The sequence below is a fragment of the Aegilops tauschii genome, chromosome 1 (assembly GCF_002575655.3).
Source record: "Aegilops tauschii subsp. strangulata cultivar AL8/78 chromosome 1, Aet v6.0, whole genome shotgun sequence".
In the NCBI taxonomy this organism is placed as follows: Eukaryota; Viridiplantae; Streptophyta; class Magnoliopsida; order Poales; family Poaceae; genus Aegilops; species Aegilops tauschii.
This window is the reverse complement of record NC_053035.3, coordinates 425,603,857-425,620,624: the sequence shown is the minus strand read 5'-3', so window position 1 is coordinate 425,620,624 and position 16,768 is coordinate 425,603,857. Positions and strand designations below refer to the sequence as shown.

Below are 16,768 nucleotides of genomic sequence, written 5' to 3'. Positions count from 1 at the left end.
TCTCATAATAGATTCATATGGTAACCTAATTTTGTTTCTATGAATATCTTACATGCCCTTCCTTAACGGAAATTGAAATCTAATGTTTCCATCTTTGATATCAATAGTTGCACCAATAGTTCTAACGAAAGGTCTACCAAAAATAATAGGACATGTAGGATTGCAATCTATATCAAGAACAATGAAATCTACGCGCACATAATTCCTATTTGCAACAATAAGAACAACATTAGTTCTTCCCATAGTTTTCTTAATAGTGGAATCTGCAAGATGCAAATTTAAAGAACAATCATCAAATTCACGGAAAACGAACACATCACATAAAGTTTTTGGAATCGTGGAAACGCTAGCACCCAAATCACACAAAGCATGGCACTCGTAATCTTTAATCTTAATCTTTATAGTAGGTTCCCACTAATCATAAAGTTTTCTAGGAATAGAAACTTCCAATTCAAGCTTTTCATCAAAAGATTTCATCATAACATCAACGATAAGTTTAGTAAAAGCTTTATTTTGATTATAAGCATGAGGAAATTTTAACATGGATTGAAACAAGGAAATACAATCTATCAAAGAACAATTATCATAATTAAAATCCTTGAAATCCAAAAGAGTGGGTTCATCGCTACTTAAAGTTTTGACCTCTCCAATCCCACTTTTATCAATATTTGCATCAAGATCTATAAACTCCAAATCAATGGGATGCCTTTTAACTAAAGTTGACTCATCTCCAGTCCCATATTTATCAATATTTATATTATGAAACAAAGATTCAATAGGAGTCACATCAATCACTTTAAGATCTTCATCATTATTTTCATAAAAACTAGAAGAACACGCTTTTATAAACCAATCTCGCTTAGCACGGATCTTAGCGGTTCTTTATTTGCACTCATCAATGGAAATTCTCATAGATTTTGGAGATTCATTAATATCACGCTTGGGTGGAATATATCTAATTTTCAAAGAATCAATCTCAAGAGAAATTCTATCCACGTTCCTAGCCAAATCATCAATCTTAAGCAATTTTTCTTCAATCAAAGCATTGAAATTCTTTTGAGAACTAATAAATTCTTTAATATTGTTTTCAAGATCAGAGGGCATATTATTATAATTTCCATATGAATTGTTCTAGGAATTACCATAATTATTAGAGGAATTACTAGGAAACGGCCTAGGCTTGAAATTACCTCTATACGCGTTATTACCAATATTGTTCCTACCTACAAAATCCACATCTATAGATTCATTATTATTCTCAATCCATAGATTGGTTATTATTCTCAATCAAAGTAGACAAAGGCATATCATTGGGATCAATAGGAGCACTGTTACTTGCAAACAATTTCATAAGTTCATCCATCTTTCCACTCAAAACATTAATCTCTTCAATTGCATGCACTTTTTTACTAGTAGAAGATCTTTCGGTATGCCATTGAGAATAATTAACCATAATATTATCTAGGAGTTTAGTACCTTCTCCTAATGTAATTTCCATAAAAGTACCTCCCGCGGCCGAATCTAAAAGATTTCTAGAAGCAAAATTTAATTCGGCATTAAAATTTTGTATGATCATCCACAAATTTAAACCATGAGTAGGGCAATTTCGTATCATCAATTTCATCCTCTCCCATGATTGTCAACATGTTCATGATCAAGTTGCTTAAAATTCATAATATCGTTCCTAAGGGAGATGATCTTAGTAGGAGGAAAATACTTGGAAATAAAAGTATCTTTACACTTATTCCATGAATCAATACTATTTTAGACAAATATGAAAACCAAGTTTTAGCAGGATCTCGCAATGAGAATGGAAATAGCTTGAATTTAACAATATCATTATCCACATCTTTCTTCTTTTGCATATCAGACAACTCGACAAAATTATTTAGATGGGATGTGGCATCTTCACTAGGAAGGCCGGAAAATTAATCTTTCATAACAAGATTCAGCAAAGCGGCATTAACTTCATAAGATTCCACACTAGTGGCGGAAGCAACCGGAGTACTAATAAAATCATTATTATTAGTATTGGAAAAGTCACACAATTTGGTATTCTCTTGCGACATCGTGACAAAGCAAGCAATCTAACACACAAGCAAACAAAAAGCAAACGAAAAGACGAACGGAAGAAGGGCGAATAAAAAAGGCAAAACTTTTTGTATTTTTCTGAAAACATTTTAGAAGTGGGGGAGAGAGAAACGAGAGGCAAATGCCAAATAATGTAATGCAAGAGATGAGAGTTTATAATGGGTACTCGGTAGGCTTGATGTAGATCTCCTCGGCAATGGCGCAGAAATTCTTCCTGCTACTTCTTGAGCTTACGTTGGTTTTTCCCTTGAAGAGGAAAGAGTGATGCAGCAAAGGAGAGATACGTATTTCCCTCAATTAAGAACCAAGGTATCAATCCAGTAGGATAAACACGCAAGTCCCCAATATATGCACCTACACAAACAATTGAACACTTGCACCCAATGCGAAAAAGGGGTTGTCAATCCCTTCACGGTCACTTGCAAAGGTGAGATCTGATAGAGATAGATATGAAAGATTACTAAAACGTATAGTAAATAAATTGCAGCAAGGTATTTTTGGTATTTTTGGTATATAGATCTAAACATACATGAAGGTAAATAGACCCGGGGGCCATAGGTTTCACTAGAGGCTTCTCTCTTGAAGGCAAATAATACGGTGGGCGAACAAATTACTGTCGAGCAATTGATAGAAAAGCGCAAAGTTATGACAATATTCAAGGCAATGATTATGAATATAGGCATCACGTTCGTCTCAAGTAGACCGACTCCTGCCTGCCTCTACCACTATTACTCCACACATCGACAGCTATCCAACATGCATCTAGAGTATTAAGTTCATAAAGAACGGAGTAATGCCTTAAGTAAGATGACATGATGTAGAGGGATAAACTCAAGCAATATGATGAAAACCCCATCTTTCTTCCCTTGATGGCAACAATACAATATGTGTTCGCTACCCCTACTTTGTCACTGGGCGAAATCACGCAAGATTGAACCCAAAACTAAGCAGCTCTCCCATTGCAAGAAAAACCAATCTAGTTGGCCAAACAAAACCGATAATTCGAAGAGAAAAACAAAGATATTAAATCATGCATATAAGAATTCAGAGAAGATTCAAATAATATTCATAGATAAGCTGATCATAAATCCACAATTCATCGATCCCGACAAACACACCGCAAAGGAAAATTACATCAGATAGATCTGCAAGAACATCGAGGAGAACATGGTATTGAGAATAAAAGAAAGAGAAGAAGCCATCTAGCTACTAACTATTGACCCGTAGGTCTGTGGTAAACTACTCACGCTTCATCGGAAGGGCAATAGGGTTGATGTAGATGCCCTCAGTGATTGAATCCCCCCTCTGGCAGGATGCCGGAAAAGGCCCCAAGATGGGATCTCACGGGAACAGAAGGTTATGATGGCGGAAAAGTAAATTGGTGGACGCTTCGGATGGTTTGGGAATATTTGGGAATTTATAGGCCGCAGAATAGGGTTAGAGGAGCTCCCAGGGACCCACGAGGCAGGGGGCTCCCCCCCCGGCGTGCTCTACACCCTTGATGTCGCCTCGGGACTCTTCTGACTTGGTTTCCAAGTCCTACGTGTGTCTTCTGGTCTAAGAAAAATCATCGTAAAGTTTTATTCCGTTTGGACTCCGTTTGATATTCCTTTCTGCGAAACTCAAAAACAAGGAAACAACATAAACTGGCACTGGGCTCTAGGTTGATAATTTAGTCCCAAAAATAATATAATATATCATATTAATGCATATAAAACATCCAGAATAGGTAATATAATAGCGTGGAACAATCAAAAATTATAGATACCTTGGAGAAGTATCACTAGACTACTCAGGGAATAGAGCTCTACTCCGAGTCATAGTTAGCGAAGCCGAACATCATGGATTCGGAGTAGGTGGGGATACCCCCCCCCCCCCCAATGAAGGAGGAAGCATCGTGGGAGCTGGCGGTCGGTGGAGTCAATAGCACCAAGTGAGTGCTCTCCTTAGGTGGCGCTTCTTTCTTAGCTAGCTCCTCAAAAAACATTTGTTGCTCGACATGTAGGTGGACCATCATCTCGCAGTTGCCCTTGGTCTTCCGCTCATCCTGGATCAACTCGTAGTCTCTATCTCTACTTTTGAATTTTTTATGCCCGTTTCAAAATGCGGTCAAAACGGCGGGAATGACCGTTCCTAGCTAGTGGCTGAATCTTGGAAAACCTTTTGTGTTTCTCTGATTAAATAGATACCTATGTACCTAGAAATGATTTTTGGAAAAAATAAAGAGCAAACTATGAGGCAGCCGTAGTTCAAATTTTACCCGCTTCCTACTGAATCAACGGAAATTTGTCTTTTTCACCAGAGGTGGATAAAACTTTTTTACACCCAACCATTTTGTCAATTGTGCATTAAGCATGGCCAAGTATTTTATAAAATTTAGTTAGTCCATTTTTGCAACAATTATTTGGTAGTTCCTTCCAAAAAAACCACACTGCACGCACTCGAAAGATAGAAAATGAATTTTTCGTCCAAAGAAAATGAAAACTCCCTTAGGAAACATTGTTTGGAATTCCAAGATGCACTCTTGTGCACAATATGAGTTCATTTGAACAAACTATGCCATGAATGTGGCCATATGATTAATCATTTGGCTTGAAAGCCATGAATCTTCACGCATGATAGCTCATTTCTGAGAACACTTTTTTTAAATAATTGCCGTATTACAAGTTTATTATTTTTTATGGTAACTTGGTCAAATATGATGACACAATGCGAAGGTTTTCCAATTTTTTAATTTTTTTTTGAATTTTTTATGCCCGTTTCAAAATAGGGTCAAAACGGCGAGAATGACCGTTCCTAGCTAGTGGTTGAATCTTCGAATTTTTTTGGTGTTTCTATGATTAAATAGATACTTTTGTACCTATAAATGATTTTTGGAAAAAATAAATAGCAAACTATGAGGAAGGCGCAGTTCAAATTTGACCCGCTTCCAACTGAAACGGCGGAAATTTGTCTTTTTCACCAGAGGCGGATCAAAACTTTTTACACCCAACCATTTGGTCAATTGTGCATTAAATATGGCCTAGTATTTTATAAAAATTATTTGATCCAATTTTGCAACAATTATTTGGTAGGTTCTTCACGAAAAATCATCATTTGGGGCACTCAAAAAATGGAAAATTGATTTTTTGTCCAAAGAAAATGAGAACTCCCTTAGGAAACATTGTTTGACATTCCAATATGCACCCTTGTGCACAATATGAGATCATTTGAACAAACTATGCCATGAATGTGGCCATAAGATTGATCATTTGGCTTGAAAGGCACTGATCTCCGCACATGATAGCTCGTTTCTGAGAACGCTTTTTAAAAATAATTGACATATTACAAATTTATTATTTTTGCTGGTAACTTGGCCACATATAATGACACAATGCGAAGGTTTTCCAATTTTTTGATTTTTTTTTAAATTTTCATGCCCGTTTCAAAATGCGGTCAAAACGGCGGGCATGACCGTTCCTAGCTAGTGGTTGAATCTTGAAAAACTTTTGGTGTTTCTCTGATTAAATAGATACTTATGTACCTAGAAATTATTTTTGGAAAAAATCAATAGCAAACTATGAGGCAGCTGCAGTTCAAATTTGACCCGCTTCCTCTTGAATCGACTGAAATTTGTCTTTTTCACGAGAGGTGGATCAAATCTTTTGACACCGAGCCATTTGGTCAATTATGCATTAAATATGGCCTAATATTTTAGAAAATTAATTTTGTCCAATTTTGCAACAAATATATGGTAGGTCCTTCACAAAAAAACTCATTTTGGGCACTCCTAAATGGAAAATTGATTTTTCGTTATTCGAGGAATAACACAACTAATTATTTGGAAACTTAACAAACATTGTCATAAAAAGAGAAGAAAACTTACCACCGGGCGTCGTGGTGCTGCTTTGGAGCCCACCCTGCAATGGAGCTTTGCCGGCCGCCGTGGTCTGTGTTGGTAGCGCCTATTGTTAATCAATTATGACCATTTTAGATGGTCATAACGTCATCAAAGCCTGCACTTCGTTATGATTGGTCTATAGGCATGTCACGCGGAGCAAGCATTAGAGACCGTCGGATAGTGCCAGATCCAACGGCCCACACCCCTCACCCTCTCTCCCACCCACACCCACCCGAAAGCAGCTCCCCTCACGTACACCACATGTCGTTGAGGGCACTGACATGTGGGCCTAATTCCTCGTGGGCCCACCTGTTAGTGGCCGAATGCCTCTCTCCCCCCGCACACCACTCACCCACTGCATGCCACTCCTCCCCCCTTTCCCCCTCTCCCCCACACACCACTCCTCCCCCCTCTCCCCCACACACCACTCCTCCCCCCACGACCCGCAGCCCAAACCCTAACCCATCCCGTCGGACCGCCGCCGCCACCTACGGCGCCAGATCCCACCTCAAGCTGCTCCTCATCGCCTCGCTCCTCACCTTCCCCGCCGACCACCCGCTCCGCGGCCACCTCATCGCCACCGCCGCCTCCTCCCTCGCCTCCGCGATCTCCGCGTCGCTCTCCGACCACCGACAAGATCGAGCCGTACCTCTCCCTCTCTCCCATGGCGCCAGATCCGCGCCATCGTCGAGCTGGATCCGCGCTTCGTCGAGCTGGATCCGCACCTCGTTGAGCCTGCATAGCCACAGCGGGCCTTCCAGATCCGCGCCGTCGTCGAGCTGGATCCGCGCCTCATCACGCGGCCTCGTCTGCCTCCGCGGCTGCGTCACGTGCTTCTACTATATTGCCAACCCGCGCACCTTTTGCCGCGTTTGCCGTCCGTCTAACCTCCCCACGGCCTCGCCGGGAGGCCTGGCCCTCCCAGTCACACCATGGCCGACTTCCTCAAGGTAACCCCTTCTCCCACTCGACCAAATGGGTTGTTTGATGTTTCTGAGGTAGTAACATAGTTTTGGGATGCAAGTGATGTTGATTCTGTTCATCTAGGTATGTGTAGTTGATTCATATTTCTCCTGTCCTTGTGCAGGGGAAGTTTTCATCCCTACAGCAGAGTAGAAGGGCTTCACTTCATCATACCAACCAGGAAAGGTGCGTGGTGGTTGCAAGCCATGGAGGGGAGGCGGTCCTGTTCAACATCGGTCACACAAACCAGCACAGTGAGCTACTACCACTCCTCTCCTTCCTCTGCTATCCATGCTCTGTTTCATGCCATCGTAAAATGGATGATTGAGGGCCAGTTAGGATTCTTAAAAAATGCATTAGCTATCAATGGAACAAAGTATACTGGATTGAAGTTTGGCTAAATGAACCGAGGATTATAAATTACAGTCTTGCTCTTTTATGTCTTTCATCATGTAACTTTGGACAATACATGATAAATAAGAAGTTATTAACTGCAACCTTGTTGTGCATTGAGATGTCATCAAGAATTTTGATTAGGAAGAGCTACCAAGCTTAGAAGGCATAGTTTTGAATTTGAAGAAAATCAATGTATATGTTCTTTTCAATTGGTGGTTACTTTCTATCATGCTTTGCTTATGTTATCATAAATGGTGAAGTGTGTTCAGGTAGGCGGAGCAGAAAGTTTTAAAAGAGCACAAATCATGTGGCTTGCTGCTTGACTAATTGAACACCTACTGCTGCTACTGTGACACCGCAGCTGGGCTGTCTAGTGGGTCATGCCTGCTTACCTAGCAGCAGTGGCGGTGGCTACAAGTTTTCTCCACTACTGCAGCTCATCTCCAAATCCTACAGCCTGGATCATCTCTGTCACTAGCGCCTACAGCTTGGGTCTGAAGTCTGAACCTCTCTTTTGTACTCCATGTTTACTGAATTTCACTGAATTTACTGAATGTGCATGTGAATCTCAAAAGTATCCATAGTGTGTGTGTGTGTGTGTGTGTGTGTGTGTGTGTTCGAGTGTAGGAGTGCAAATGGGCACCCTTTAGGGTATTCTGTGACCCTCTTTATTTCAACTAAATGAACTGAATTTTCAGAAGTCACATAACTTTTAAAAATTTAGTTTATTTGGATAAACTAAGGAGGTTGAGAGGGTCGTCTGAGCGGCACAAAGTTGCATCCCTACTCAAGTGACTATTCTGGTTCTAGATATAAATAGTATGTTGCAAACCGATAACTGTATTGTAGATAACTATAAAACAAAACCTACTGCGTGTACTTCTCTTGGGGAGTGCCTGTAGAGCTTATTATTCATGCCTATTTATGGTAAAATTAGAAATATATTCCAATATGTCTTTATGTTTGGCATCCACCATTCACTGGCATCTGCCATTCTGGTTCTAGATATACTTACATCGCTTCATTCAAATTTGACGCCCAGCTTGTATTTTTGAAATGTTTCCTTCTGCTAGACTTGACGCCCAGCTGGTATCTTTGAAATGTTTCCTTTTGCTTGATGAATCATTAGTTGTGCTTCTAATAATGTTTTCTGCCAGTACCTTAACTTTGGAGCTGGCTATTTACTATTTTCAGTGTACTAACCAATCCTCTTTCCAGGCTGTCAATTTGGAGCTAGCTATTTACTGTCAGTGCATTCAACAACCTGACCTCCACGGCTCCACGCACGGTTGACTAGCGGAGCTCTGAGCTAGCATGACCATGGAGGCGGCTCTCGTCAGCGTGGCGACGAGGGTCCTCAAACCTGTCATAGCGAAGCTGATCGTTCGGCTTGGCAATGAGTACAAGCGTCTGCACCCTCCCCTCCCCTCATCTGATGTTTCCTTACCATCCCTGAGTCCATCTCTTACAAGTTGTATGATTACGCCATTTTGCTGTTATACTGGGTAGTAGTTATTGTCCTGCTCATGCTCCTGTTTGGTTGGGGGTGTTGATGAAATGCTAGGGTTAATTAAAGGGTTCTTGGTTAGCACTCCTTTAAAGTTTAGTTGATTTTCTCACTGTCTATCATCATGGCTTAAGTTTGGTTGTTGTTTTGAAATTTACACGGCTTAGGTTTTAATCAATTGGCATGTTCATGTTAGTTGTTATGGAGTAAATATGATAAGAACAGTGGCAATTGAGCAACACCACTACTAGTATACCTCAGCTTTATTTACTAATCAGTAGGTATCTAGTACTAGTAGATTCAGAATATGCAGTCCTAAAAATTAAAGGGAGCAACAGTAAATGTCGGTTTGTGTTCGATTTGATTTGGTTTGCTCTGTTGCTGAAGCTCCTCTTTGCTCTAACCATTTTCGCACCAAATGCAGAATGTTCTGTTTTTATTTTGTTCCTAATTGTTCTGTTTATAACCTGTAGATGTCCTTTGTTCATTCAAGTGCTGACTGCTGCAACAAGTCCCATGATGAAGAAGCTAGAATCCGCACCCAGCAAAGAGTACCTCATTGGAGCTTGTTATTGTTTGATCGTTTGTGTATTAGAAAACTGGATACTATGTACTATTATTGTAATGTACCAAGTTTGGCTGTATTGAGAAATATTCTGCATTTATAGCCTATATTTGAACTGGAAATTGACTGAAAATGATGAGTCCTAAATTAAAAGGCAATGGCTGAGTGCCAAAAAAACTAGACTGTAAAAGGCCGAGGCGAAAAAAAACAGGAATGTAAAAGGCCTTGGGCCAAAAAAATACTAGACTGTAAAAGGGCGTGGCCCAACAAGAAATTGAATGTCAAATTTCAGAAAATAAAAGAGGCCGAATTACTGGGCCAGGCCCATGTAGGTAGCGAAAATTAACAGAAAAAATATATATTAGAAAGGCTGAATTAATGGGCTCGGCCCATATAGACACCCAATTGGACTGGGCTAATTCTTATCCACGTACGCTTGCCATGCTGGATCCTACGTGGCCTGGGGAGGCTGCAGTGACCAAAAATTTGGTCAAAGAACCAACGACCTTTTACATATCACGAAGAAGGTCGTTAATTTCAGTTTACGACCGCCATCTTTTGACCTTCTGTTTTTTGTCACAAAAAGGTCGCAAATGAAAAACAATGACCTTTCAGTGACCAATAGTGATGGTCGCAAGTTGACATATTTCTTGTAGTGCTAAGAGTTAGGTCTATTCCGTATAGAGAGAGATAGTGACAAAATGTGCGGAAATAGTAAGGTTCTACGATGTGGTCATATCCAAATAAGATATTTATTAACAGGGAGCCCACTACCTCATAAAAACCGTCCGCTCCCCTTGGTCTCAAACTAAAAAGAAATACAACCAGACAACCAGATCACATACCAGAATTCTTCTTCGTCTTGGGATGGCAGGTGGTAACCAAAGATTCAACCCTAGGTAGCTGTATTTGTTGTTCTTCCACACTATTTCCTCGTAGGTTTACCTCGAGAAACTTGTATTAGGCAGGAAATTTGACTCATATGTATCAGCACTTTTGGTGAGAGAAGTGAAACTGTGGATAAGGAACTTTGGCAAAGAGCTAAAGGCACACATGATAAGGTGACGCATAATTGAAACAGTTAGCTTGTAGGTATGATTGTATTTTGCCACAACACAAGTTTTTTATCATCAATTTGGATATTTAATATATCTTATGAGCATCTGTGTTGATATTGGTATGACTATGTGTTATTTAGTAGTGTCAATGTATCAACATATGACTAAAGAATGAGTTTAGATTTGAATAAACTTTATTTGTCAGCTTTAAGATGTGTAAAATTATGGTACTTTCAATTGAACTATTTTTGAAGGATTCACAATTGTGTAAGGTATGATAATGCGTTGATTTGTGCTCTATAGGATTTTCAAATATAAAACTATTTATTGTGTTTGAAAATTTAAGTACTTTGATCAGAAACTTACATTTTTGCATTACAGAAAATATCCAGATTTTTGAGTATGAGTTAAACTTCTGATTTAGACTCTGCACATGAGAGAGAGAAACAACATAATTAAGAAGCTATCAAGTTACTAATCAAGGCATATGGTCAATACATTAAGAAGGCATGTCAATTTGTACAATGGAAATTGATTATCCTCTTTAGTCGTGGGAAGTAAAACAATTGCACAAAAAATAGTCTTGAAAGCTCAGGGAGATCAACATGGAGGGTTTCACATAACTCCACGACTCCTAGAAGGTTTGATAGATTTGGTTGAGAATTCATCCAAGCCAGGTGCTTTATAATTAATACAACTTCGCTCACCATGTGTTTAGAAAAAAAGGGGTTGTTATGAGCTTATTTCGAGCATCCAAAACCTATGAATTTTCTTCTATTGAAACATTTAGAGAGAAGTACTTGAATTGGGAGTTCCGAATAGACATATTATCTGGTAGTAAATGCCTTTAGGGAAGTCATGGGGGGAGAGAGAGAGCAGCTGCACAGCTACTACTGCAAAAATGGTAGCCGCAAAAGGACACCACTCAAGTGTAATCATGAGAGTGCATAGTACATCTATTTATTTGAGTTGGCTAATCTAGATTGGATCGAGAGAAAGCCTTTTCAGAGATTGGATCTATTGTTATCCACATATATCTCATGCAAATAAAGATTTAGTGTACAACCATCACTAAAAATTGAAATAAATAGATGAAGGAGATATAGGGGTGAAGGAAAAGCCCTCAGACGAGCAAGCGCAGTTGGGCGGGTGTGGGGTGGGGGTACTATGTGGGTCATGCAATGAACCCACACAACAAGGTTGGACACATGGGCCAACTGCATGGACTCCCTAGTGGTCGTCATGAGTTGGCTTTTGTCCTGTTCCTCATCTTGTCTCCTTGTCTCTTTGATCTCTAACCAACCTAAAAATGATTTTTTTTTCTATATTTTAGCCCTTAACACAATTAAATATATGAGAAAAATATTAAACTTGAAAAGAAATACATGCACTTCTGTGGTAGTAGTGAAAAAACAACATAAGAAGGGGTATACAAAGATCGTGTTAGACATCAAATTTCGTATAAGCTCTATTCAACTAAAACATGGAAGCCCTACTCTTCTAGTAAAGGATATCAAGGTAAAACCATCAAGAAGGGTGAACAAGAATTCCATTGAGAGAAAAAACTCTGAAAACAAGATATGATAGAGAACCTCTTGCATCGACAAGAGGTGAGATAATTTTTCACCGAGAGGCAAGGTTGGAGAAAGCTCTAGGCATAAACGAGGAGTTTGGCCTTCTCCTAGCACCTAAGTGGTGCTTAAGCGCCTTAGGCGTAGCCTGGGTGCATGTATAGTTTTGGCTATTAGGGTGTATTTGGGGTAATAATGTGTATCAATATTAATTTAGAGCATATAAATGCGTAAACTACCATGTCTAGCCTTTAGAATATAGCCTAGGCCCGTTTGGCCTATCTATGCAACGTATTATGATATCTCATTTGAGTAGATAATTTCTTCTTTTGCATGCCTAGAGTTTCTCTTATGTCCTAGGCGAGTCGTTTGGTCGTTGCCTAGCACCTAAGGGTGTCTATGCGCCTTTCGGCGTCGTCTTTTTCAGCACAACTAAGAGGAGATCTCTTCACACCACACTTGATATGAAATCCCCTCCCATAAGAATGAGATGCCTTACAAGCTACCACCGGATACTTTTTATAGGATTTTTTTTTACTTCGACCATCACTGCTCTTGTGGAGGAGGAAAATTAAGGAGGCATCGTATTCTTAGGTCTATAAACGCCTTGAAAAGAGGACACGAAGTATCTAGACATGAGCTCAAATGCACCCTAATGAACAGTAACATAAAAAATAGTAAAAATATTAATAAAATTCTGAATTTTTTTCTTAATGACTCCACGTCTGGGTGTATAAGTCATCTTAGGAAAACCAAATAATCCAAAAACACTTAAGCATGGTGCATTAACTTCCGCATCGTTTCTTATTTCTTGACATAAATAAAGGAATCATCCGATAAAAAATGTAAGACATGTATGCTTTCAATGACATGACATACAGTGGTCAGTCCATTGTATGCAATGCTATTTATTAGCAAATAAACACTAAATTCACTCGTTTTTTCCTCTGCCTTGGTCGCGATGCACATCCTTAGATGACTTATACACCTAGACAGAGGGAGTACCTTGGATCTATTGTTCTTCGTGCTTGTGCACTTGGTGTTCGCAGATACACAACTAAACATAAAGATAAACTTTCTAACAAGAAGAGACCAAATGCACGGCAGTGCCAACAGTCAATGCCGCAAATTTTGATGGTTGCTAGCCATCCTGCCCCAAATAACTAAATAAAGATAATCTGACAGTAACTCTTCTTTTTACTTGTACATGTGAAACATTATGATATGCTCTGAGGTAAAACAAAAATCACAACAAAACATTATGTAACAATCTAAAATAAGACAAAGACAAACTTAGACAAAACTAGTAACGGTGACATGAATAATCTCCAGATGACAATGGACGACACGTCGGAGGTGGCAATACCAAAGTGTGTGTACAAGGAACTAACATGGTTGTAACGAAACAATAAATTAATGAAAGAAAATTATTTGGGAGAGAAGGGAGCTATAACAATCTTACAGTAATTTATGAGGAAAAAGGATGTTACAAATCAAAACAGCCTTGTACTTCGTCGGTGGTTTAATGGTTGACCACGCTGCACTTCTTCCTGATCTCACCTTGGCTTCCGGTGAGCGGGTTGGCGTTGCCCATCTTGATCATGGAGGCGGCGAAGTCAGCGAAGAACTCGTCCTTGAAGGCGCCGGTGGCATGGCGCTGGACGTAGGCGCGGGTGAAGGGGTCGGTGAGGAGGGCGCCGTCGGAGTGGAAGAGGCCCCTCCGCTTGCTCACCAGCTTGAAGTAGTCGGTGTCGAAGGTCTTGAAGCTGCCGGGGTCCATCTCCACGAGGGTGGTGTTGTCGTTGAGGCTGGCACACTTGCTCTTTAGCCGCATCATGTACTGCGGCTCCAGCGTGGGGTCGATGTCGCTGGGGTTCTCCATGCCGGTGAAGTTGTAGAGCCGGTCGGAGAAGGAGAAGCAGTGCGACGTCCCGATGGTGTGCCCGGCGGACAAGACGACAAGGTCCTTTGCGTCGAGGTTCACGGCGGCGAAGAGCTGGGTGAGCACGGTGAAGTTGGAGGTCGGGGGTGGCAGAGCGTCGGTCTCGTTGGAAATGGACACACTGCCGTCTCGCCGGCCGAGAGGAACTGTCCAGAATGGACCCTTGCTCTGGAGAAACCATGATCGAGCAGCATTAGAATTTGGCTTCCACACGTACCGTGTCATTTGCAAAATGGTCTAGTAGTCTACTCACCAGCCATACTGCGTCCCTAGCAATGAGGGCGAGGATATCGGCGCAGGAGACGGTGTCGGGGCAGGCCTTCTCCACCGCGGCCTTCACCCTCTCGACAAAGCCGAAGCCTCGCAGCGTCTGGTTCGGCTGCGCATCCTTCTCCGCCGTCTTGTTGGCCGAGTCCAGTAGAACCGAGCCGTCGCATCCCTGCATTCATGGCGCTCACTGGTCAGGCCATAGCACAGCACACATCGGGGTACGGGCAGATACTGATGCATGCAAATGCAGCTTACCCTGACGAAGCAGTCGTGGAAGTGCATCCGGAGGAGCGGCCCGGCGAGGCTGGGCGCCAGTGACAGCGCCCTCACCATCTCCTTCCTCACGACGTCCTCCACGCTGGGGCACGACTCGCTGTAGAACTTGTCGTGCAGCTGCGCCTGCGCGCACGTCGCCGCCACCGCGGCGAGCAGCACCGCCACCATCGTCGCAACCCTGCACGCCATATTCTCGGGCTCTCGGCCAAGAAGCTTGTTTCTTGCTTGGCTATGCAAGAAACGATGATGGCAGTTAGGTGGCTGATTAATCAGGGAAAGCTTGAGCTGCTGCTGCTGCTGCTGATGGACTGGCGCCGGGGAAATATATAGCGCCGGAGTGTCCCCACGCCTGCATGTGGTGGGCTGTCCTCCGGAGCAGCAGGTAAAATTCCCATGGTTTAATGAGTTGTTCCTTGTTTGCACTCTGCGGAATCTTTGCCATGGCAGGTACACCGGCGGCGCACCGCATGTATAATGTAGAGGCGGCCGGACGGCCAGACCAAGACAGAAGCACGTCGGTAGATCAACCCATTAAACAATTATTCCTCACGGAGCGAAATTCGCTGCCAAGTTCTAATCAAAAGAAGGCCAGAGTGAATGCCACCTACTGGTAGTTTGCGAACGTGGGAATCTCATCATCCATATATGTGTACCGGTGCCACATGCTATCCTGAATATATATATACACTTGGGATTTTTCCAGGCAATATACATACACACACACTAATTACGTCTACCTCGCAAAATTACCATGCACTGGTGGTGACACATCTCGTCGCTACTATTGGTGTTCTGTCATAGTGGGGGATTAACTTAGACTAATGTCATCATATGACAATAGTTTATGTTAGTACTTTCATAATGTAAAATGTTATAGAAGTAGTATCATAGATGGTTGTTTTTATTAGCTTGTAGACAACTTTTCTTAAGAAATTGCTATGTGATGATAACATAAGAGCTAGTATAATAAAGTGATGTAGACGGGTAGTAAGACTTATAATATATTTTTGTTGAGTTGGATGAGAGAGAAGATGAAAGAAGAGACGCGGGTTACAAACTTACAACCGGCTATAGCATGAGCTCCCACACCCTTTATGAGAGGAACATACGGGTCATATATTAATGATGTAGTATACTAGTATGACTAGCTATTGTATGGGTAGGCTATAAGGTTGGCTATAACTGGCATGACAAATTCATACAGCCGGTTGTTGGCTGTACTATAAACCATGCTCTAATATGTTACCACAAACACCTCTCTCCTTATTAAATATATGCCACAAATGCAAACTTGTCTTGAAATACGTTATGATACTAGCTAAGTTACTCCCATTATGAGCAGCCTAAGTTTCATATCAATGCCATGCAGCCAACGACCAACCATGTTTTTGACATTAAGCGCCGGGTACAAATTAGAAGCTACTAAATGATTTAGTAAGTACATACTCATTTCATATGTGGTCTACGCTACCCGTGGTGGACCTAGAAATAAAATGTAGGGTGCACACACTTTAACAACAATTAGGACCTATTTCAATTGGCTTGGATGGGCCTTGAAAATCAGCTATTTTTTATATGGTAAAAAAATATGTTTGAAAACTCTGGGTGTGCCATGGCACACCCACTAGGTACAAACGGAGTACTAACTGTTGTTCAAGGCAGCGTGTATGCAGTTGGAGGGGGTGGCCAGGGAAGTTTTTGCCAAACATGGGTGGCAACGTAATCTCCGGCTCGCCACCACCTCCTTTGACATAGGCACAGTCTCGGTAATGTATGCCTCAACTGTTGCTGATACGTTGGTTGTAATTGATATGTTTGTCAGACTGTTGGTGTTTCGCTATGTGTATCTTAATTATGCATAGGTTGTGTGTAATTTTGAGTTACTAAAAACACCCTTTATCAAAAAACACCCTTTATCAAAAAACACCCCTCATCATGCTTTATATTCGCTTGATGCTATATTTTGAGTTACTAAAAACACCCTTTATCAAAAAAAAGATGATTGACCATGTAGACCGAGCAAATTGCAATTAAAGTAAATGTGCTTGATAGTTCCGTCTCTCTGAAATAAACAACATTGTCTACTTCAATACAAATTACATACGCTTTACAAGAATGTTTTTGTTGTTGTTGAAATCACGCTTCTCCCAAGATACCAATTACTTTTGAAGGAATTTTTTTGATTTTCATGCTCTTTAATTGGCAATTGGCATATCACAATGAACACTAGGGAGGATAGAGATCATCTG

General features: G+C 41.1%; 1 protein-coding gene across 1 annotated transcript; it reads right to left on the bottom strand.

Annotated features, from left to right (window-relative positions):
* Window positions 1–13,311: 13,311 nt before the first annotated feature.
* On the bottom strand, window positions 13,312–14,812 carry LOC109738072 (peroxidase 1). The gene is made up of 3 exons (XM_020297177.4): window positions 14,499–14,812; window positions 14,227–14,412; window positions 13,312–14,141 (listed from the first exon to the last, which is right to left on the bottom strand). Exons 1-3 carry the CDS (start codon window positions 14,706–14,708, stop codon window positions 13,554–13,556), a joined length of 984 nt encoding a protein of 327 aa, XP_020152766.2. The 5' UTR covers window positions 14,709–14,812; the 3' UTR covers window positions 13,312–13,553.
* Between the last annotated feature and the right edge of the window lie 1,956 nt (window positions 14,813–16,768).